General features: G+C 44.6%; 1 protein-coding gene across 4 annotated transcripts in view; it reads left to right on the top strand.

Annotated features, from left to right (window-relative positions):
• The window catches only part of LNX1 (ligand of numb-protein X 1, E3 ubiquitin protein ligase), a 112,469-nt gene that overhangs the window by 76,830 nt on the left and 10,851 nt on the right, over window positions 1–24,788 (top strand). For all 4 annotated transcript variants that reach the window (XM_014548489.1, XM_005877151.2, XM_005877152.2 and 1 more), the window contains 5 exons: window positions 1,015–1,256; window positions 1,762–1,914; window positions 6,938–7,140; window positions 9,497–9,868; window positions 21,520–21,654. In XM_014548489.1, coding sequence (XP_014403975.1) covers window positions 1,015–1,256; window positions 1,762–1,914; window positions 6,938–7,140; window positions 9,497–9,868; window positions 21,520–21,654 — 1,105 coding nt within the window. The remainder of the gene's footprint in view (window positions 1–1,014; window positions 1,257–1,761; window positions 1,915–6,937; window positions 7,141–9,496; window positions 9,869–21,519; window positions 21,655–24,788) is intronic.

Raw genomic sequence — 24,788 nt, 5'->3', positions numbered from 1 at the left:
TCAACCATATAAGGTTTTGTGTAATGAGTTGATTTTTTAAAAAAAATACTAATTAGCACGTCCATTATATGCAAATGGCCACTTCTTAAAAGGGCTCACCGATATAATTTCTGCCCTCACAACAACTGTAGGAGCTGGTGTGGCTATCTGTGGCTACTTCCTCACCACCGTGCAATGAGGTAGTTCAATCATCACCATTTTCTGACCAAAACCCCACCTGAGAGCTGAAACGACTTGCCCAGTGGCACAGAGAAGTACATTTATAGCAAAATATGGACCTAGATCAACTCAAACCCTGGTCCCCTAGACCCTGGGCCTGCTCTTTAACACGGATGGTAAATGGGTATAGACCATTACATTTTATGTCCTTTTTTTTTAAGATTATGCATGTTGTTTTACCCTCCCAGTGTTAGAAGACATGACAATGAATGAAATTTCTCAGTGCGTGGGAGCCTCACTGAGACCAGCCCAGATGTAGAGAAGGAAAGCTAGCAAGCCCGCCTCTCAAGAATAGCAATGCGGAGTGAATTCCTGTGGCCTGGTGGTGGTGGCGACTCTGTTTCCATGGACAGTTAAATATGGAATCTGGGAGGAACTTGGTATTTATGTTCAGAGCTCTGGGAGCTAAACCCAAAAGACAGGACTGAGAATGTGACTAAGCACTTTGGTGGTCAAAATAAACACCAGCAAGAAGGAATTACCATTCAGATAGCTGAAGATCACCAGCCTCAAGCCCTAGTCTCGAAGACACCTTGACAACTTTCATACATGTGCATTCCAGAGGCCAGTATAGAAATTGCTTTAAGTAAGAGAATGTGATGAGCATCTTTCAAAATGTATCTCAAATTAGCAGTTCATTTTGTTGGCAAGGGTCTGCTGAGTACGGATGTGTGAAAAGGGAGGTAGATCTAGGGGTGAGCAAATCAAGTTCGGAGAGTAGCAAGCGTGCTCCTCTCCAGTAGAGGCTGGTGGGTAAGGAGCAAAGCTGAGCCATTTCTCCTGGTTCTCCTGCAGCTGTAAAGGCGCCTCCCACTATGGCCTGACCAAGGACAGGAAGAGGCGCTCCCAGGATGGCTGTGTGGATGGCTGTGCGAGCCTCGCGGCCACGACACTCTTCCCAGAGGTTTCTGCAGCTGCCACCGTCGCCTTAATGACAGACGAGCCTGGCCTGGACAACCCTGCCTACGTGTCCGCAGCAGAGGATGGGCAGCCAGCAGACAGCCCATCAGACTTTGGCCGGAGCAACCGAACAAGGGGTGAGTCAAAGGGGTGGTTGTCCGGGAATGGGCTCCTTCCCTTGAGGTGACCCTCCGTGGAGTAGTCACTGTGGAAAGTTCTCGAAATGTTTCTTTTTTTTTTTTTAAAGAGAAGTCATTCTGGTAGTTTTGGCAGCGATGCAATGTCCAATCCTCCAAAGTGAAATAGAACCACGAGTCCCTCAGATCATTAAAAATGTGTGTAATCTGAGTTGGTGGAAGGGGTACTGATTCATCAGTCCCGCCTGTCCATTCCTTCCCATCAATGCTGCTCAAGAAAGGTGCTGGTCTGTTCAGTCCGGTCCAGAAAAAAAGAAAAGCAGATTTAAAACAAGCCGTGCAATTTCATTGTAGAAAAATTTAGAAAACGTTCCTAAGTGAATTCTATCGCCCTGCCACCCAGCAGCGATCACTGTGTGTGTTTTCCTGCACACGTCTTACCGGACGCGCATAAGGGAGGGCTTCTGTGACCGTGTGGCCACTGTTTCTTCTCTCCTTTCCTCAGCACGGCCCTTCGAGCGATCCTCTATTAGAAGCAGATCGTTTAAAAAAATAAACCGAGCTCTGAGTGTTCTGCGAAGGACAAAGAGTGGAAGTGCAGAGGCCAATCAAGCCGAGGAGGGCGGAGAAAACTCTGAAAGCACCACTTCCCCTGAAGGTAAATGAACTCCCCGCAGGCTGGGAATGGGCTGGCCTTCCAGAATCATGTCTGTGTGATGACAACCTGACCGCCACTCGCTTTCTGTGGCAACTCTCTTCCCAAGGGTATAAAATATTTCTTACCTCGCTTAGCCTGGTTCTCACATAAGTAACTGCAAGCAGAAATTGTTGTTCTCTTTTTCCATAGGCTGAGGGAAAAGCGGTGAGAACCCTTACCTTCAGGTACTAGCTTAACCCATACCAAGAATAAGCAGAGTTGGTAAGTGAAAAGCAGTGAGAGCAGTGCCTGGTAAAGGCTGTGTAGCTACTGGTGGTCCTTATCACAACTAGGTATGATGATATGGTTCTGAGTGTTTTCCATGCATTCGCTCATGTAATCCACACAACAACCCTAGAAAGTAGCTGTTTGACAGACGAGGGAACTGAGGCGTAGGGACGTTCCTTAGCTTCCCCAAAGTACCTTACTAAATGTTGAACGCCAGTAATGTGGCTCTAGAATCCACGCAAAGTTGTTATTGGGTCTTAGATCCTACGTGTTTTCTCAAATATAAATGGAGCTGAGGAAATACTGTTCGTTTCCTTCTTTTCATTTTATATTAGAATTTAGGGTAGTAATAATATTAGCTTAAAAATGAGCTTTTTCTGTGTGCTAGGTAGTGTTCTAAGTCATTTCGATATCACAACACTAGGGGATTATCATGTTCATATTACAGATGAGGAAACAGGCCCAGAGACATTAAGTTAATAGCCCAAAGTCACCCAGCTAGAAAATGGCACACTTAGGATTTTAAACCAGGTCTCCAGCTCCAGAACCCACTCTCTTAACTACTGGTTAAGTACCCTTCTCTCTGGGGGGTTGGTTGGTAGAATCCAAACCACTGCCTTTAGAGAATTTCTAAGCAGTGTTATAACACCCCTTCTTGCTCACTTATCACCTCTCACCCTGTACGCACATGCTCACACACATACATATACACGTACTCACACACACACTGCTTGCATTAACTATCCTGAACTTACTATCCCAGTCCTGTAAATACTCTTTTGCTCACTTCCATGCTGTTGTCCAGCCTGCACTTCCACTCACCTTCATCTGGCATTCTAATGCCTCCTTCCAGCCTAGGCTTTGCCTCCTCCTGGAAGCCCTCCCTGATTCCCTCAGTCCCCCTTCTTTTGTATTCTTAAAGCACCTGGATCTCTATTATCGCAATGACCACCATTCATTATAACTGTACCTATAACGGTAAGGGTTCTTCTTCTGAGCTTTTGTACTCTCAAGGCCAAACACAGGATCTAGTGCATAATGGTGTTTGCTGAACGTGTGTGCAATGAATACGTGACATGATTAGAACTTCCTTTATGCCAGTCTTCCTTTCTTAGTAAAGGCTCCTTAATGACACTCTATATAAAGTTTTCTCCTGCATGAATAAGATTTATTTGCATGTTTATTGCAGAAACATTTTTAATAAGAGGTTTCTATGTATAAGGCACTAGCCGAGGCTCTGTAATTTTTTATGAAGCATATAAAATCCAATTCCTGGCTTCAAGAGGTTCGATCAAGACTAAAAGAAAATAGAATGCCATAGAGTGAGGTGCACATGAATGACAATGGCAGCCACAGGGAGAGCAGTGTCAGTTCCGAGCAGGGCAGTGTTGTCCATGTTTAAGGAATGGTTTCAGATCTGGGTGGACATGGAGATCTTGACTGTGTTGGAAAGTAGTGGGAGATTCATTAGGTCAGATCAGAGAGGGTGCTGAATGCCATTAAGAGTCTGGACTTGTATCCACCTGAAAACGTGGGTGGAATTGTTGAGGATTGGAGCCATGTTTCAAAAAGATGAGGGTGGCAGCCGTGTTCTGTGTGCAGGGGGCCTAGAGTGGGAGAGAATAGATTTCCTGAGATGCTCTGGGAAGCTGTTGCCCTGGAATAGGGTGAGGTCTGAGGACCCAGTGGGGCTGGTAGTGATACTGGTGAACTCCCGTGGTGTGGGTTAGCCACACCTTTATATCCGTAAAGAGACTGTCTCTACTACTTATTGGCTGCATGACCCTGGCCAGGTTACTGAACTTCTCTAAGCTTCGGTGTTTCATATCTAAAAAAACAGGGATAATAATTATCTACTTCATAAGATTGTTAAGACTAAAAACAAAACAAAACAAAAAACTGTGCATGCCAATCACTTAGCTCAATGCTCAGGCTATATTAAACTCTAGCAAATAACGTTATATTCCTTAGTCCATGAGGGAAGACAGAATATTGAACAAGTTTGTTTTGTCCTAGACCAGCACGAGTTTGGCAGTTTAAAACTTACTTTAACTCTTTAAAGGCACTGGAGTCTCACTGGGGTGGCCCTAATTAGCATCATTTACAAGTGTTATTGGGTGTGTCCTCTCTGATTATCAAATCAATAGGTTTGGATGTATGGTTTTTGTAAATCTGCTGGGAAGAGAGGGGGAGGAGAGGGGAAAAATTGGCAGCTTTGACTCTTTCTAAATCTTTCTTTGCTCGAAAAATTTTTTTTTAATTTCCATTCCCTTGTCACCAAACCTGTTCCAACAAATGCTTGCGGTATATCTATTTAATGTAACTGGAGTAACTTAAACATTAATTGACCTCAGTCACCCTCATGCTGTTAGCACCAGGAGCTGGCAGATTAAGACGACTGCCCACAGCCTCACAGCAAAGCCAATCACTCACTTGAAATTAAATCCCAGTGGAGGTGAAGGACCCGCATTTACAATGTCTCTGGCTCTCTCTGGCCGCTAAATTGCTTTGTTTCTCATGTTCTACAATACTTAGAAATAACTTGAATTCTTTCTGTATTGTTCCTAGAGAGTTGAAGGCTCATTAGTGAACTGAGTTCATTAGGGAAAATGGACTAGGGTCATGGTTTTGATAACAGTCACAAAGAGTGTACTATGTGGAACCAGGCCTGCGGTCTTGATCTTCCCAGATGACTTAATTAAGGGCGAATTGGGGGCAGAGGCAGCTGTCAGCAGCTACAGGAGACAGAAGCTTCTCCGCCCTCCTCATCCAAACTCAGCCTCCAGCAACTCGGGAGGCGTGCTTCCTCCTCCCACTCGGTGTAGCCTGGCCGGCACTTAGGGCATCACCTCTGTTCACTTCTCTCCAAACCCAGGTGGAGAGCAGTGCCGGGGGTGCTGCTGGCTTACAAACCTACAGGGAAAGCCCCTGTGGGACTGTCACCGGGCTGTGAACCCCTGGCTCCAGGGACACCTGAGGCAGGTGATGGGAAGGGTGGTCATCAGGAGCCCTGGGTTCTGACCTGGCTCTGAGGGCCACCTAACTAAGTGACATGGCCTCCAACCAGTCACGTCACTTCCCCCCTCTGAGCTCAAATGTCCTCACTTGAAAAATAAAGGCCTGACTTGCTCTCTAGCTGCACACCGACTACAGCAAATCTGCGTGTGGGCACAGTGGGGCGGGGGTGGGCGCGTGACGTATTTCACGGGAAAGAAGAGTCCTCAGTTAAAAAATCAAGTTTGCAAACACCACCCATGATGATCCCCGAGTCTCCTAGCTCTGAATTAGTGATGGTGGAAGATCGGTGGCCAAACCTCTTAAAGTCACCAACTGAGGCTGCGGCTCTTTTCTTGGTCATGAATCAGGCTGTTGGACTTCCTTTATTGACAAACATGTCTGGTAGAGAGGACCGGTGAGTCCCTAAGCCTGAAAAGTGGGGACTTTCAGGAAGAAATCTTCAAAATTATCTGAGAGAGCAGAAGAGCAGATTTATTCTGTTTTGTTCCTTGATAAGTAAGTGAGGTTCTGACCTGGCTCTGAGGGCCCCTAACTAAGTGGACATGGCCTCCAACCAGTCACGTCACTTCCCCCTCTGAGCTCAAATGTCCTCACTTGAAAAATAAAGGCCTGACTTGCTCTCTAGCTGCACACCGACTACAGCAGATCTGCGTGTGGGCACAGTGGGGCGGGGGTGGGCGCGTGACGTATTTCACGGGAAAGAAGAGTCCTCAGTTAAAAAATCAAGTTTGCAAACACCACCCATGATGATCCCCGAGTCTCCTAGCTCTGAATTAGTGATGGTGGAAGATCGGTGGCCAAACCTCTTAAAGTCACCAACTGAGGCTGCGGCTCTTTTCTTGGTCATGAATCAGGCTGTTGGACTTCCTTTATTGACAAACATGTCTGGTAGAGAGGACCGGTGAGTCCCTAAGCCTGAAAAGTGGGGACTTTCAGGAAGAAATCTTCAAAATTATCTGAGAGAGCAGAAGAGCAGATTTATTCTGTTTTGTTCCTTGATAAGTAAGTGAGGAAACTGCAGTCCATTCCATAAGAGAGGGTCATTCATTCATTCATTCCTGTTCACCCAAACATTGGCTGCAGTCTCCATGTGCAGAGATCTGTACACAGAACTTCAAATGAGCCAGAAATTTGTCCTCAAGTATCTTAGAATTCAATGGGAGATATAAGAAATTGGCATGAGCCAGGCCAGTGTTGCTCAGTGGTTGAGCGTCAACCCATGAACCAAGAGGCCACTGGTTCAATTCCCTCTCAGAGCACATGCCCAGGTTGTGGGCTCGATCCCCAGTAGGGGGCATGCAGAAGGCAGCCAATCAATGTTTCTCTCTCATCATTTCTCTCTCTCTCCCTCTCCTTTCCCGTCTCTCTAAAAAAAAAAAAAATCAATAAAACATTTTTTTAAAGAAATGGGCATGAAAAATAACAGAAGGTTGAATGCTATGAGAAATGAAGAGAGTTTTATGGGAAATGGGATGTTTAGAGAGAACAGGGGATGGGGGATCAGGGCAGAGTTTAATTGGAACGGATCATTTTATGCAGGCCTTGAAGGAAGACTTGGGTTCAGGCCTAGAATAAAAAACATTCCAGGCAAAGAAACTTATGCTGGCACGCAGGAAGGAAAATGGAAAACATGTATGCATAGTTTAGTTTGGCTGAAACCAAAGTTTGGCAAGAAGAGTGGTTGGAAATGTCCATTGGGTGGGCGTCTTAAAGTAAATACTGTCTTTGTCCATTTTAGTCTTTCCAAGGTTGTATCACCTGATCCCAGACGGTGAAATTACCAGCATCAAGATTAATAGAGCGGATCCCAATGAGAGCCTCTCCATTAGGCTTGTGGGAGGCAGTGAAACCCCGCTGGTCCATATCATTATCCAACACATCTATCGTGATGGGGTGATTGCCAGAGACGGCCGGCTACTGCCAGGAGACATCATCCTAAAGGTAGAGACCATGGCTGTGAGGCCATGAAAAGGGGCTTAATAAAAATCACCTCAGAGCAACTAACTGGGTGGGTGGATGGATGGATGCATGGATGAAATACTAAAATAAATATGGAGCAATTACTTTTCATAGTTACTATGTTGATGTGTTCTTAATATGAGATTTACAGTTTAATTGAGATAGTCTTTGTTCCTCTCTGTCTTTCTCATTCTTTCACTCTTCTTTAGGCTCTCTTTATATAAATATTTCTTTCAATCTCTATCATTTTGTCTGGCTTCCCCTCCTTCTTCTTTCTTTACCCTCTAGCTTCTTCCATCCTCTCTCTTCCCTTCCTCTACCTCCCCTCTCTTCCTTCTCCTCTTCCTCGCTCTCTCCTTCTTTCTACCTCTCCCTCCTACTTTATGTAATATAATATAAAATAATATAAAACTAGAGCATATGTCTTCTGAAATTGTTTTTAAAGTAGACTAATGGAACACTTTGTATTTTATCTAATCATTTGCGTTCACACACGACTCTAAAGTAAATTTCCTGTTGCTTAATGGCCCTCCATGAAAAAAAAAATGTCACCCCTAAATTATTCCTGCCAACCCACAGACATTCCAGGGAGACAGGTGGGGGACAGAAAGCTTTGGGCATTACCGTCCTGTGAGGCTTGGTTGGGGGGAAGGACGTCAGGGAGTAATTTTCAGAAGAAGAGAAAGGATAAAGGAAGAGTTGTTTATCAGACACAAGTCAAGCATGTGCCAAAAGGGGCAAGGGATTTCTCCCTGGTCATATATTTCCTGTCTGATACGCAGATGACAGTTTCATCCCACCCCTTCTAGGTTGCTGAGGGGCCAGCTCCTGACACCTCATGAGCAGTTTCTTTGGCCAGGAGTTCTTACTCTTTGGAATAAGAGAAAATTGAAAGCACTTATCGTAGAAAAAAACTGAAATTCCGATTGGCTTTCGAGGGTGGAGTACAAGGCAGGGCCCATCAACCCCAAGGGACAGTCAGCGTGTGCAGTCTGCGATGCTCCGCGTGGCGTCCTCCCAGTTCTGGTGGAACTCTGCTGCCTGGGAGGGTTGCATAATAAAACATGTTGATTCTTACACGGCCTTCAACTGGCACTTGCAGGCAGAAGAGCTGCCAGGACTGTTTAGCGGGCAACCCTGACCTTCTCTTGGCCTGGACGTGATGGGGGAAACCAGACACAGGAAAAGGCAGCCAAGCAGAGCCAGGTCCTGAAGCTCACCTGGGCTTGCACAGAGGTGGCAAGCCTTGCCTGTGCAGGGGGAGCCTCCCTCCATCCCTGGAGATGCAGCAGAGAACTGGCGACTGTCCGCTGCAGGAAGGCCTTTTACAGTCTCACTGCGAAGCTCCTCTAGCAGTTGGCTGCAAGCCCAAGGTTTCTTACCAAACCATAGAAATTCAAGAAGATTGTTTCTCTTCTGTGGGGCCTCGCTCCTTAAGCACAGAGCGCGGCGTGAATCTCCTCTTCCAGAGCAGCGCCTACCACTAGGGGCTGCGCCTGCTTAGCAGGGTAATCAAAACCAGAAAGCGCCACCAGGCATCCGGAGGCAGATCTTTAAAGAGGCACAAATGAGAGGGCTGAGCTTGAGGATCTTTAAGTGGCATCATAAAGTGACCCAGCCTTTCAATAAAAGAGCCTAGAAACTTCTATTCACGTCAGTTTGTTTGAAACTGCAGAGATTTTTTTCTTTTGTTGAGAACATGGGCAAAAGACCTTGCAGACCTGACTCTCTCCCCTTCTCCATCTCTCTCTCTCTCTCTCTCTCACACACACACACACACACACACACACACTCACATTCACACACTTGCCAATAAACAAGCACATTCATGCACACTCTCGCACACATCCCCTCTCTCTCTCTCTCTCTCTCACACACACACACACACACAGAGTAGTGGGGACTGACACTCAGTATGGGTGACCCAGGGAGAAAAATTCATTTGGGGGCTTTGGAAAAGAAAATGTCACCTCAGTTTGAATTGAACAGCAGTTTACTATTATCATTGAGCTCAATGGAATGTTTTCTATTCTCATTTGCCTTTTCCTACTTTTTATTTCTTTTCCACCCCAACTCCAAATGAAAAAATGAGAGTCTGGATTGCATAAACAAATGTGGGGCTTGTGTCAGGGTGAGGTAGCAGAAAGATGGTCTCCACTGTGACCTGAGACGGTGGTACAGGTGACCTCACGGCAAGTCATGTGGAGTAATGTGGGAAGATGGGGATATTTGGACAGAGCAGAGCGGCTCCGAGGCCCGGCCCTGGTGATTCTGTGGGCCTAAGCCTCTTGGGAAGGGGCATGGCAGGCGGAACTGACAGCTGAGTCCCCTCCCCCAGGTCAACGGGATGGACATCAGCAATGTCCGTCACAACTACGCCCTGCGCCTGCTGCGGCAGCCCTGCCGGGTGCTGTGGCTCACTGTGCTGCGGGAGCAGAAGTTCCGGAGCAGGAACAACGGGCAGGCGCTGGACAGCTGCGGGCCCCGCGATGACAGCTTCCATGTGATTCTCAACAAAAGCAGCCCCGAGGAGCAGCTTGGGATAAAACTGGTGCGCAAGGTGGATGAGCCCGGGGTGTTCATTTCCAACGTGTTGGATGGCGGTGTGGCGGACCGACACGGTCAGCTGGAGGAGAACGACCGTGTGTTAGCCATCAATGGACATGACCTCAGATACGGCAGCCCAGAGAGCGCAGCTCATCTGATCCAGGTGGGTCACAGGTCTTTCCTACATCCGGGTCAAAAACTCCATCACCCTGGCCATCTGTCCTGTTACTACCAATGTGACATACAGTGCCTCCCATTCGAGGAGTCAAGATCGAAGGGCCAGGTAAGAACATTACTCAAGCAAATAATGTGGTTTGGGGTCGTGGACATTCCTTAGGCTTGGCCAGCCATCCGTCAGTCTAACGCAGGTAAACACGTTGGGCTGTGTGCTGTAAGCTCACCCGGTTAAGATCACTCGAGGTCAGCAGGGTTGTGTCATCCCTGTACCCAGTATGTTAGGTGCAGACCCAGGGGTCATTCAGATACATGCTGGACACATTCAAGTCATCGCGTTGTACTAACTGCCATAGAAGTGGGGCTGTGCACCCTCCAGCGATCCTGTGGACAGAGCCACTATAGGATTGGCTAAGGCTAAGCCTCGTCTCTGTGGCTATGTCCAGGCCCCCCGGAAAGCCCACAGAAACTCAAGTATGAACTTTGGAGGAAGTCCCCTACTAAAAGAGAGAGAGAAATTATTGATCATTCAGGCAAATAAGAGTTCCCAACAGTGCAACATTGGTTCAGAATAATTCACTTTCCAACCAGTGTCATGTCATCAACCCCCAGCATGCATCTTGTTGACTTGAGCTGAGTCATCATTGGTTTTTCCAAAGTTCACTGAGCTTCTAGCTTTTTCTTAGAAGAACAGGCTTTGTTCTGGGGTTTGGTATTTTGTGTGTGTGTGTGTGTGTGTATGTGTGTTTAATTCTAACCCATTCATTCACTTAACTCACTCAATATGTATTACGTTTCTGCTGCTTGACTAGTCCTGGGTGAGGTGCAGAGAACAGAGGGATGATGACACTCCGGCTGTCTTCCCAAAGGAGCCCACAGTCCAATAGGGGAGCTGGGCTTTTCCTAATGACTGCCACGTGGTGTGACAGTCCTGGAATGGAGACACTAAGCACTGTGTTGCACAGGCAAAGGCGAGATTTTTGCTTAGAGGGGCCTAGGAATTCCTCAGAGGAGGAAGATCTTGAACCCGGGCTTTGAGAAATCAGAAGTTCTCTGGGTGGGCGAGGCAGGGAGGCTTGTTTTAAGGAGAGACAACACAAAGAACATGTTGCTAAAGCCTGTAAGGAAGTGGTTAATGCCTGGAGCATGGTGTCTTACGCATATCTGCCATTCCCCAGTCCATCATATCAGCTTCCACTTAGCGACTGAAGTGACTTCAACAGTGAGTTCGCATCAGTAGTTGCCTGAATCTTATACCTAGATCCATAGAGGGTGACATAGCAGAGCCTGCCCTAAGGACATTATCTACGACGTCCTAATAAATCTTCCCACCTTTGGGTTCCAGCCATGGAGTTCCTGATTTTTTTGAAATATATTTTATTGATTTTTTACAGAGAGGAAGGGAGAGGGATAGAGAGTTAGAAACATCGATGAGAGAGAAACATCAATCAGCTGCTTCCTGCACACTCCCCACTGGGTATGTGCCCGCAACCAAGGTATATGCCCTTGACCGGAATCGAACCTGGGACCCTTGAGTCCGCAGGCCGACGCTCTATCCACTGAGCCAAACCGGTTAGGGAGGCAACACTTTTCAATATCATGCATGTGTTATCCCTGTTCTTTGAGGAGAACCAAGTGGTGGAGGAGACTGTCATGTTAAATGTGGACAACTTGAGCAGAGGGGACAAGGGGCCTTGCCCTGCTTGCTCCACCCACCAGAATAGGAAGGACACGTTGTGCCTTGGCTCCTGAACTGTGGCTCTCAGTGATGTCCTAATTCCAAGGTGATTCTCCGCCTCATGGATCTTCCCAACAGGGTGTGAGGTTATGCAGGCAGTAAATAAAAGCAGAGTCACAAGAGGCATTTCCCTTCCGGAGTTTATGCCAGCTATTCCCAAGTGCACAGGCCCAGCCTCAACTCCTCTAAAGACCACATCTCATACTCAACTGCCCGCTTGGTTTCTCCATGTGGATGTCTAAAAGCCATTTCAAATTTAATGTCCAAAACTGAACCCTTGGCTTCCTTCCACTCCACCCCTTGTCATACCTGCTCTTCCCTTAGTCTTTCCCAGTCTCTAAAAATGGCACCACCATTTACCCAGTACTTGGGCCAAAAAGAATCTTTACTCCTTTTAATATCCCCCTCCCACAATCCATTTGTCACCACCTTCCTTTGTCACCACAAACCAGGCCATCAGCTTTGGTTTGGCCACTGCAAGAACCTCTTACCTGGTCTCCTTGCTTCCACACTCAGTCCGCTGCCTCTGCTCTTCACACAGCAGTGAGAATGACCACTTTACAAAGTCAAGGCCATCATGTCCCTCTCTTGTGCTCAGCTCTCTGATGCTCCCCAAGACACTTATATTAAAAACTCCAAACCTAACACTGGCCTGTAGAGCCATACATAATCTGTCTGACCTTTACTTATGTCTCCAACTTCACTTCCTAAACAAAGGGAAGAATTTTTAGTATTCTCCCCTTTGCTTACCCAGCTCAGTCACGGGGCCTTCTTGTTACTCCTCAGACATTTCAAGAACTTCTTCACTTCCGGGCTGACGTTCTTGCTGTCCTTCTGGCTGGAAGACTCTTCCAAGTACCTGTAAAACTCACTCCCACACTTCAGGTCTCTTCTCAAACATCACTCTGACAATCCCATTTAAAATAGCACTTACTATTCACAATTCTATATCCTCTAATCTGCTTTATGTCGTTTTTCTGTCAACTAGTTATTACCTTCCAATTTAGTAGAAAATATTAGAGTATCATATCTCAAGCACTTAGAGAAATGCCTGGCAATAGTAAATAATACATATTTGTTGAATGAATGAATTGAATCAAATTATAAAAATGTAAATAAATATAAAATATAATTTACACATTCTATCTCTAGGGATTTTTTGTCAACCCATTTACCAAAGAACAAGCACCAAATCTTTGTTCCCAAGAGAGAATCTCTATTTTTTAAAATATATTTTCATTGATTTTAGAGAGAGTGGAAGGAAGGGGGAGAGGAAAAGAGAGAGAAAAGCATCCATCAGTTGCCTCCCATACGCACCCCAACTGGGGACTGAACCCACAATGTAGGCATGTGCCCTGACTGGAATCAAACCAGCAACCTTTTGGTGCACATGATGATGCTCAACTAACTGAACCATGCTGGCCTGGGCCAGAATCTTTATTTTTGTCCACTTTAATTTGTTCAGTTATTATTGGCTGAGCACTTCCTGTGTGCCAAGAGTGGGGTGGTACAATGAGGAAGAAGACTGACACAGTTCCTGACCTTGTAGAGCTTGGAATATATTCCTATCTCAGATCTCAAATACAGTCAGGCCATTATTAAGTTGAGGATTCCTATCTGTTTGTGAGAACAAATGCGACAGAAAATAGACAATGTTTATGAAGGCATTAACCAATGAAAAAGAAAGAGTCCTTGTTGTTTTTCTTCATAAAGAAACTGCACTCTAAGCATTATTTTTTTTTCTCTGTAAAAACTAGACTTTTTGTGTTACACTTGTTAGCGCCCTCTGCAGGTCAACCAGTGCAACTTGCATTCATTCTGGAGAAGGTCGGCCAACTTAGACTTCGCAATAAGCAAAACAAAAACTCCCCTACTTGTGTCATTTGGAAAAAATTGGCATCCTACATATGATTACATATGGCAGGCTACTTTTGTAGATTAGTAACAGAAGAGGAAAAACATTTTTTCCCCTGAGAACGTTAATTTATGAAATCTTGCCTAATAGTGGGACTTCCTAAAAGATTCTTCTGCTTACTAAACAAAGCCAATGTGCTTTATAAGCAGGGGAGGAGAAATGTTTTTTAAAAAACTGGGCAAAGCTAGTTGGAAAAGAAATGGAAAAAATAGAATGTTGGGGAAACCCAGTTAAGCAATCACAAGAGTGGAATTTATTTATGTGATACTTGTAACACACACCAACCTGCGGGCCTTCAACTAAATACCCTTCAAAGGTTAAAACTCAGATTTCCAACCAACCCGTGGCAGCACTGGCCTTGTACCTACCCCATGACTCATATTTGCCTGACAAAGAAGTTCCCAGGCAACACGTCCTCTGGTCATGTTTTCTCCCACAGTACCACGCTTCTGCCTCTCTCCACATTATTTCAGGGAAAAGTTATTACAGGGAAACCACAACTGTTTTAAATTTGACCAACTTTACATATGTGGAGTCCTAACCTCAGCTTACTCAGCAGCAGCCCTGGGTGCCAGGCCCCAGAGTTAGAGACAGAGAGAGTCAGGCTCCTGACGAGGGGAGATCTCAGGAGACAGAAGCTTGAACTACGGGCAGTGGACTGATTTAGAACTTAGTACAACTTTATTTTTCTCCGTGTTGACTTAAGATTTTTGAGCACCCTGGCTAGAATAACTCTGTGAAAGAGACAGCTTTGTGGAACTGTCTGGTGTCATAACCTAAAATGAGAGAACAAAGAAATATGGACCAAAGATTTGAGAGCCTAAAGGCAAAAAAACATCTGAACATTCAATACCTTGGTGATTCAGCTTTTATATCTATCCAGTGTTCCACGTGAGAATGACTTATTCTGAGAGTTATGCCTATGTTGAGGTGTTCTCATCTATCTGTAATTCTGGATCAGTGGGTTCCTATTTCCTTAGGAGTTCAAATATATGCATTTAATAAATAAAGAAAATAATCATGAATTTCAGATTTTAGTATCCTCCTTGTGCTTTTTTTCCTCAGGCAACTTACAGACTCAATGCAGAAGCTTAAAAAAATGCAAAACTAGTTGTAGAGATGGTGATAAGATGGGTTTTCATTAATACTGACATATGTGTGATCCCCCTCCTTTGCATGAATTACTATTTAAATGAAAAGTTATTTCTTCAAAGAACAACTGGCAACCAGGCTCTTCAAATTTTTAAAAAGAAGGTGTTTGGCCTTTAGACAGAGCCAGAAAGTGAATAACAAACTACACACGTTACCTACTTGGTCTAAATATGCGATTCCAGCTCATGAGTTCCACTACATAATTGGGAAAAGGCAACACCTTTGTTCCCTGGAGCCAGTGAAATGAGACCTGCTAGATCTGTGTGCTCTTTACAGATGAGCACAGCAAGTATAGCATCAAATGCCCATTTAAACAGATGTTCTTAGCATGGCATTGTGGTAAATGTAATGCTCATAGGTTACTATATAGATTTAAAACATTCTTCTGAACTGAATTCTTAACAGCCCAAATAATTTTTACATAAAGCCCTAAATTTCATACATTCATGACAAAGCATGACTTGGTAAACTGTACAGCTTAGAATTTTAGGAGTGACTCTCATCACAGCTACACGTTGCAAATATTACAGGATCTTGAAACTTCACTACTTTTCTCCAACATACCTCATGTGCATGTTTTTCTAGATACCATTTTAAAAAAAAAAGTTGTTGGAGGCAAAGGAGTGGGGTCATTCTACTGACTCGGTGATCAGATTCAGGGACTCAAAAACTAAATTCTTATTTTGACCTTGTCACTGACATCTGTATGACCCTGTATCTGTCATACCACCATCATCATTAATTTCTTAGTCCCTAAAAGATATGTGCTGCTTCGAACGTAAGGGTGAATATGGAGCTAGAATCTAGTGGGGGAAGATACACCAAATTGCTGTGTCAAATCTTGTTTTCCATCCTGGTCAGATCCTAAGGTTCCTAGTCACCTTTTCCTCACAGCCTCCCTTGATTTCCTTTCTCCTTGGCCAGACTTTGGTTGCTCTGAGCTCACTAAAGCAGCTGCGGCCTCTCAGCAGAAGGTATTTGCCAATTCTTTTTAAAATGTACCAGGCACTATGCTAGGTGCTAACATTTCAATAGTGAACAACTTGACAGACACCAGACTTGTTTTCATGGAGCTCATAGGGGGAATAGCAGCTTACAGTGCCCCATTAGCTCATCTGAATGTATGTTTCTGGAGCCCCCTAGCTTTTGCTCAGTGAGAGGTACTTTTGTTTCTCAGAAGTTCTCTTGCTCACAGGAGGGAGGGTTAGGACAAGGACTTTGTTTCTGAACCCTGTTGTGTAGGACGTTGCCCTATCACTAGGAATAACTGACGGCTTTGGTATTTTTCTAGCATAGCAGTCAGCAGCCCTGTTCTGATGCCTCCTGCTGTCTGCGTTGCCATGAAGGGTCTGTGTGCCATGCATGATCTCAGAGCCAGGCTGGAAGGCTGTCATGTGTTCCATAGCCGGGTTCTGGAACCTCACTGGCATTTTTCAATTGATCAGTAATGATGAAGGCAGACATCCATGGAATTCTTGGCTTCAAAAAACATAGAGACAGTCCCCTATGCATGTATGAAATGGCAAAATGGGAACTCCATCAATGAGGTTCTGGGTGTAACTGGTCCACCAGCAAAAAATAAATAAATAAATCACACACACACACACACACACACACACACACACACACACACACCCTACTCTGTGATGGATAGACTAGAGCTCATTTTCTAGCTCCAGATCTGTTGTGTGTACACAGACACACAAACACACACACACACACACACACACACACACACACACACACACACACACACACACACACACACACACACACACACACACACAGTTAATAGAATGAGTCCAGAGTTCAAGTTTTTGAGATGACTTGAAAATATATTAAATATTGAAGAAACTAGCAATACTTGCCCTGGAAAGGAGAAGAGCTAAGCCAGGGCAATGAGAGTTATCTTCAGAGAGGGTTGTCACGTGGAAATTGACTCTGGGTTACCCTGGAGGACGTGGCCAGAACCAATGGCAAGCAAGAGAATGGCAAATGTAAGCTCAGCCTGAGGACAACTTGCTCATTAGTGCATCTAAAAACAGCCTGGCTGCCTTGAGATACAGCGAGTCCACTGTCGTGGGAGGCACTGAAGCACGAGCCGGTGACCGCACGGCAAGGATTTTGCAGGGGAACGGAAGCATGGGCTACGGAGAACAAGCTGGCTTAGATGATGTCTGACATCTCTTCCATGTCTGTGACTTTCCAACTGTATGGAGCCCGTTCTCATAGTCCCCAGGGCTGTAGGAGCACAGGATGGATGAGCAGAGAACAACACATGAGCAGTTGCTGGAAGGGAAGCTGAAGTGGGGCAAACTCCAGAAAGCTTAGAAAGAGCCATCCTCACAAGTATACACTGAAAATCAGTGAAAGCTAGATTGTCTCGCTCTGGGTTCCTTGGAAAAGAAACCTGAGGGGTATACAGATGCAGAATGAGGTTGTTTTTAAAGAAATAGTCATTAAGACCTGTGATGTTAATGGATGTAATGCTAAGTAGAGAAAAACTCTGTAAACAGCTTATATTATTATAAATCCAACTATACCTCTTACTCATCTCTGTAACAAGAGAGCCACCCAGTCAAACAGGAATCTCCTGTGAGCCTATACTGGGTTATCGAGGGTGCTGTGTATATGGTTACCTGCTCTGAGCAGCTAATCCTCCATGCCCAACAGTCAGTTTAGAGTTTTCCTCTTGCAAGTATTTCTATCGAATAAAACCCTGGGGCATTGGGGGTTGGCATTGGAGTGGTGAATGTGGTGACCCTTAACTTGAAACTTCATAAAGCTAACACAACAAACACAATCAACGAACCCACATAAATTGCATAGTTTACCAAACATTTTAATTAAGCAAATGCATATATATATATATATCAAATGCTATAATCCATTTGGTTTAACTCCAATCCTCCTTTCCAGATGAATAGGTGAAGCCTTTGGGTGGGTGAGAAATGTACACCTTGAGTACAGGTGCTGCGTGCTCTCTTGCTCTGCCTTTATTTGTGGCTGACTTTCTCTCTCTCAGTAACCTCATGGACTCATGTAATGCCAGGATGGTAGAAAGACCCCTCTCCTCCAATAATTGGCTCTGCAAAATGCCTCTCCTGGCTCCTTGTGCAGTAGCATCTTTGATTTTCATCGTTCTGTTCTGCGAAGTTTCTGGTCCATGTTGCATCCTGACAATATGAGCAGTTTTTCAGTCATAGTAAATTTTATAGGGGAAGGAGCCATTTCCAGGCTGCACGTGGTGGAACTCCCAGACTCCTTCTAACCACTAGAGATGAAATTTTATTATTTTCACATGGGCTACCTATACACGAGGCTGCTGGACTATGGTTCCCTCCTATGGCCTCTGCTTACTCCCATCATGTAAATATTATTGGCAGTTTTTAGTCAGATTTCAAATGCTTAGAGAAAAGCAGCCATTAAACCTGACAACCAAGAACAAGCTTTTCCACGAGAAATGATACTCAGTTTTAACCCTCTGGCTTTCTCTAAATGTTAGGATTTTCCTATCTTTTACCATAGAAGTAATTGGCTCTGCCTCTGAAACTCTGTGTGTTAGCCACATCTCTTTCATGGCACCTGCTTTTGACTGTCCCTGAAGCAGGACAAGGGCCCTGAGGGCAGGAGCATGTTCCCAAGGCTCTTCTTGAAGTGCCTGGCCCAGAGCAGGTGTACGCCAGCTGCGGGGACAGATGGCTGCCAACAAGCTGAGGTGCACAGTGGAGAATGTGGGCATCATCAGAATCCCTTTCCTCTAACCCGAAAGGAGAGAGGGAGTTTAATGCGTGCATCTTTCTTGGAAGAGAAAGGAGTATACGGCGCAGCAATCGGGCGGTGCAATTTGTGACCACTGTGCCCAGAGTTTGTCTAGAGCAGTGATGGCGAACCTATGACACGCGTGTCAGAGGTGACACGCGAACTCATTTTTTGGGTTGGTTTTTCTTTGTTAAATGGCATTTAAATATATAAAATAAATATCAAAAATATAAATCTTTGTTTTACTATGGTTGCAAATATCAAAAAATTTCTCTATGTGACACGGCACCAGAGTTGAGTTAGGGTTTTTCAAAATGCTGACACACCGAGCTCAAAAGGTTCGCCATCACTGCTCTAGAGCAACACTGAGGATGCTTAGGGAGAGAGGAGAGGAAACTTCAAGTGAGAGGACCTAGCTCTCGCCTTGCCTACTACTTGAGCCAGCCAGTTGTTAAACAGTCCTTTCATCCAAATGCAACACCCAAGTGATGCGAGAGAGAAGCTGCCCCACCTCCAACCTGTAGCATGTTCTTCCTCCGTTTATTTAAATGACGGTCTGCTGCGCCCCTCTCCCTGGCACATGTTTGTGTCTGTATGAAATGAACAAGTTGCTGCCATTCTCTCCTTCATTCAGTCTCTCTGTGTCTCCCCCTCGCCCACCTTCTCACCCTCACTCCACATTCACACCAGCTTCATCTCCGTGGAAAGAAAGACTGATGCTAAGGCCTGTTTCTCGACACTGAATCCAGCTGTTCCTGGGAGTAGGAGCCAGGACAAACACATTAGCCCATTTTCCACCTTCGACTTCAAAAGCTAGGAAAGAACGTGCATCAGATAGAGTCTTGCTGAGAGCAATTTATAAGGTGGCTGGTGAGAGCCACAGATCCAGCCTTGCAGGGAATTTATTTCCACGTAAATCGATACCAGGGTTATTTATTGGAGTGCTCTTCCTGCCAACAAGTTAATAAAAGTCAGCATTTGAAAATCCAGTGAGAAATTTGTGCTCGCAATGTGAATTAAATAGCTCTTGAAGGCTGCTCCTTGCCATTTTGGATTTTGCCTGGCAAGCTGATTCGATGTGTAAGTCTTGGATTTTCTCAGCTTTGATGAGGTGGTCAGGTCACATTCCTGGTCCAGAGTGAGCGCAGCACAGTGTGATGGCCTAGAGACAAACCTGCTGCCCAGAGCCTTCGAAACATCGGAGTTTCCCTGAAGATAAGCAAATTTGGACTCAGCCATTGACGTTTTGATTTGAATGTTTGCCACTTCTTATCTCTTAATAATTTTTGCTTCAGAAAGCTCACAAAGATAACCTCATTGAGATAAGTGAGGCTCACAGTATTAAGAAAGAGACAGTGATTACAAAATACTCTTCCAAGAATTGAATTTAGTTCTTCAGGTCAGCTTGCTCATTGTTGTTTCCTGGGCTGGTTATTTTTGTTCTGTTCCGGCACAGGCTTTAGATGTGATGAAAAACACCAGGGGAGTGGAAATAGGTGAAGGAACAGAGAAAGGGCAAGTACCGGGTAGACCTGCAGAAGTGAAAGTGAGCGAAGGACTTGAACTTTCCTTTTGAGTCCTTTTTGATAGGATTTGCTAAATTTATGTGAAATGAATCTATTTGACTGGCCCACCGTCTACCATGATGTTTACAATAGACACCCTTATGGTGTTTCATCAGTTGTTCTTAAAAGTTCATCTAAGGTACAGCCACCCAATTGACCCCTAGGTTTTCAGAAAGCCCTGAGGAGAGATGTTTATTAATATAAGGATGCAGAGTTGGGAAGGTTTGGGCTGATCCGTGCTGGACCACAGTGGGGATCTGATGTCATTGGTGGGTTCTTACTGCTTAAGGTTTCACAAACAATGTCCTAGTTCCTGCGAGTGGGAGTGAGTTATGTTCTGTGGGAAGGACGATGCAGAGAAGAGTCAGGAAGCAAATAGCTGGGTTCCCACTTTCTGAGCTCATTTGAATTCCTATCTTAATGGAATTCAAATTCAGAAATGAAGCAAGACTTTCTGTGGCTCTTTTCGTGGCCTGACTTTCTCGTGGTCTGATGGCCATGCCTGCGATGGAAGAAGGCAAGCAGGCCAATGTCAGGTCTGCTGTGGTTGTGAGTGGTTGGGGGGTGGGACGAAGTTGGGAACCCCTAGAACGTACTCCTCTCTTCTCTACCTTCCTTGTCTCCAAATCTAGTATTTTGAGGGGGACTTTTCTAATCAAATCTAGCCCTGCCTCAGGCACTGTTAGCTTTTACTAGAGTGATGGGTAAGCTCAAGGGGCTACTTCACCAGGCCGTCGGGAGGCCCTGTTCATGTATGTTTCACGGGAGGCCCTGTTCATGTATGTTTCACAGGCCCAAGGTCTCGTCTCACTGCCCTGCAGACCTGGAGCCTCAGCAACCAGTTCTCATGCTCTCAGGCACACATGAAACTCCTCGGTGGCAGAAAGCCAGCCTGTGCATTTATGGTGTGGAATGGACCTTAACCAACAAGGAATGTATTTGCTATTTGGAACACTCTGTCCAAGTATCAGCATACATGGCAGAGAGGACTAGTCGCCAGAATTAATGTAGTCAGATGAAAAGCAAAGGTTGAGGCAAAGGCCTTTGATCGGGCTGTGTTAGGGCCACTGGGTCACCCCTGTAGTTCTGAAGTGCTCATCGTTTCCAGTACCCAGATGTTTGAAACCGTCAGACGCAGAATTTGTCTTCCTGCAATGGTAACATTCCTGCCGATAACTCTACTGCTTTTTCTTCACTGCTGACCCTTGGTTTTAGACCTTCAGCCTGGAGTTTGACAGGGCTGCTACTTTACACTGTACACCCTATTCTATCTGGGAAGTTTCTCAAACAACATCTCAGGCTGTGTACCGTAGAGCCATTCATTGGATAAGGGGTAAAGGAAATGACTCTTGTGTTCTTGTCAAATTACAAAGTGGGCACTGCCATGAAAAATACTAGAAACCACTTTTTTCCATAGAAAAGGTAAAACTCACACATTTTGGTAACCCTGGTGCCTGTATGCTTGGGAAGGAAGCTCTGAGTGCTAACGCCTGTGTCTTATCACCCAGGCCAGCGAAAGACGCATCCACCTCGTCGTGTCCCGCCAGGCCCGTCAGCAGAGTCCTGACATCTTTCAGGAAGCCGGCTGGAGCAGCAACGGCAGCCAGTCCTCGGGGCCAGGGGCCAGGAGCCACAACCCCAAGGTGAGGCCCAGTAGGGTATGTCCACCGCTTCTGCGGTGAGTTATTTCTCGGGAAGGCTGCACACATTAACATTTCTAAGTGTCATCTCTGGATTTCATCACTTAAACACTGTGTGACTTATCTTGTAACAGTAAAAGCCCAGAGTCCCATCTTCAAGGCCTGGTGGGATAGCAGGTGTCTCCCATCGAAGCAGAAGAGAGGAAGATGCAGGAGAGTTTTGAAACCTGATCTTGCAGACCTCATAATTTCTGGTCTAAGCCAAATAGATGTCATGTCATTTCAACTCATTTTGTTTCAGGACTGTTTTTCATTCACTTTGAAATGAAGCAAGAGGTTTGCTTGGCTTCTGGATTTTGAAGTTCCCAGTCTGCCTGAAACGGAGCAACTCCCCTGCTATTTTAGGGTGTTCGTTTTTGCAGAAGGACCCAGAGAAATAATATAAACACTTGAAGTTCGTGTAACACTAGCAAGTGGTGGGGATTGGGCAAACCAAAGAGCACATGCCCTATCTTATGGAATTCAAATCCAGAAACATTTTTAAAAAACGGGGGATGAAGCAGCATGTATCTGCAATGTGCAGCCCCTCTTTAAATGAGGTGACTCAGCCCAGTTTCTACTTCTGTCTGTGGCCAATGTTAGAGGCAGCACCATAACTTCTCCGTTTGGTTGGGTGTCTAAGCAACACACACCTTGCTTAGACCAAGTTGAGTCCAATAGCCTCCACTTGGCATCCTGTTGTGATGGTGATGAGTTTCTGGCCGCCATTTCTTCTGGGATCTGGTTTCATTAAATTACTTGTAACTAAAAAATCTGATAGAGAGCCCGTTCTTCCTGCATCAGATTAGGGAATGTCTACATACCACATCAGGCTAGATTTCTGTTTGGAATAATTCACAAGTTTGAAATTTTGAGCAATGTATGTAGAAACTATACTCAAAATTTTGATTTTGGAACATCTCTGCTTTGTATGCTGTTAATTACACAGCCTACAAGGATACTCCCTCTCCCCTTTCTCCAGCCTACCAGCCAGCTATGCCCCATAAATCCATAAATTCCAGGTTTATTTACAATAAGCAATCTCAACAGACCAAGTACCTCCTTGCTAAAACATTTTATGGATAAGCACTCCCTGGTGTCTTTTCACTAGTAAATACCATTAGTGTGTTTAAGTAAATTTAATGCTATTAATAGAAAACTAGTTTATTCTCTTAATTAAATTTTAACCTAATTAGCTAATTATAATTGAGTTAGCAAGACCATATTATATTCTAGCTCACTAAACCACTAAGAATGAAGCTTCCACCAGCCCTCTGGTTTTATAACCCCTTCTACCTAACCATAATGAATCATGGAAAGAGCCAGGAGGGTCTGATCAAATTTTTGCTGAAACCCTCCCTCTCTCATGTTTAATTCCTGGAAAACATGCATAACAAACCGGCCCAGTAGAAATTGTAATTATTTTCATTTTAATTTATAGTTCTCTCTGCCTTCTGAAATGCTGCCACACACACATTAAAAGTGGCATATTTAAAAATGAAGACATAGATGTATTTTGTTTAGGAAACAACATGGCTTTTTGAAAGCAGGAAGTGAAATTACTCAAAGAAATACCAAAGAAGACAAACCAAGATTTGTGAGACAGAAAAGTTTTTAGTGAATTCAAAAGTTAAAGAACAATAGGCATCAAGATTAGGAGTGTGGCTACCTCTGAGAGAGGAAAGGGAATGTGACCAGAGAGAAGTCAGAGAGGCACCTCAGCTGTAGATGGGACATGCATGTCTGACACTGGGTTGCAAGGTATCTGGGTAGGTTATGTTCATCTTTATGCGTTTTTTTAATATGTCTAAAATGCTTTTTAAAAACCCAAAGCAAATATTCTATTATGTAATTTTATAGTTGAGTGATAGTACACTGGTGGCCCTGACATGTTTTAATCAGCTTAAACTATTTTATCATGAATCATGTGTTAAACATTAGGGAGCACCTTCAAGTCTCCAAAGTAGGGAAGGGGTGTGGGGAAGAAAACGGGGGAGGGGGGGGAGATCTCTGTTGTATTTAACTCTCCTCTCCCCAACCAAAGTTAGGCAAGTCCATGTACGGAGGGGTCAGGGAGCACTTGGGCTTTTCCATTCCTAACACAGGTGTGTCTCTCCTGTGGGTAAGGCAAGTATGTGGGAGACACAGGACACATGGACACATTTCTTATCTGGGGTAGTCCAGTCATGTTTGTTTGCAGAAAGGCCGTTTGGGAAGCACCGAGGAAGTGAAAGGAGGTTCTGATCTCCAGGAATTTGCATGTAAAAACATCAATGAACACACCTCTGCAGCCGGGAGGATGTAGCTTTCCGCAACCAAAACATGTGTCATGTGATTTATTTGACACAATTTGATTTGGGTTGAGTTCTGTAGTCAATGAACTAGTTAAACTTCCTCTGGAAAAAATGGGTGATTAGTTCTTTCATGTGTTTTTCTGACAGATGCCTGAACATTGGTAAGTTAATTTAGATCATGCGTTTCAGTATTACCTCTAAAAGCAAAACGGGATAGTGAGGAGCATGGATTTAGAATCAGACAGCCTGGATTGCAGGTCCCAATTTTCCTCCTGACACCTGTTTCACTTACCTGGTTTTTTAAAATGTTAAGTCTTGGTTTGCCTGCCTGGACCTGCCTAAGTAGGAAACAAATATATATTTCCTTCCTTTTCCCAAAGGTGTAGCTGGCCAATCTATACATTATTCCAGCAATATTTATTCACAACAAATATTAAAGCCTCACGAATTTCTATTAACTGGAGTGGCAGGAGAGAAGCCAATGTAACTTCTGGGATATATTTCATAAGATATGGAATTTTGCTTTCAAATGAATTTTATAACACCTTTTTTTAAAAAAACCGAAAAGTCCTATTTTCCACTTGGTTATATTACTTTTAGCCACAGGTTTGCTGTACATGGGCATTCTTACCCATTTCATAGATGAAGCTAGAAGGAGCTTGAGTGATCACATTATCACAAATCTCCTAAGCTAATTACTGTTAGAAACCCAAATATCAATAAAAGATGTTCAAACTTACTACAAAGAAAGGTAATTAAGTTATTGGAATCTTTGTTTTCACCTGGGAAAATATTGGTAAATAT

Source organism: Myotis brandtii, unplaced genomic scaffold (assembly GCF_000412655.1).
Source record: "Myotis brandtii unplaced genomic scaffold, ASM41265v1 scaffold51, whole genome shotgun sequence".
Taxonomy (NCBI): domain Eukaryota; kingdom Metazoa; phylum Chordata; class Mammalia; order Chiroptera; family Vespertilionidae; genus Myotis; species Myotis brandtii.
The sequence above is the reverse complement of the archived record's forward strand: the minus strand, read 5'-3'. Positions and strand labels throughout refer to the sequence as shown.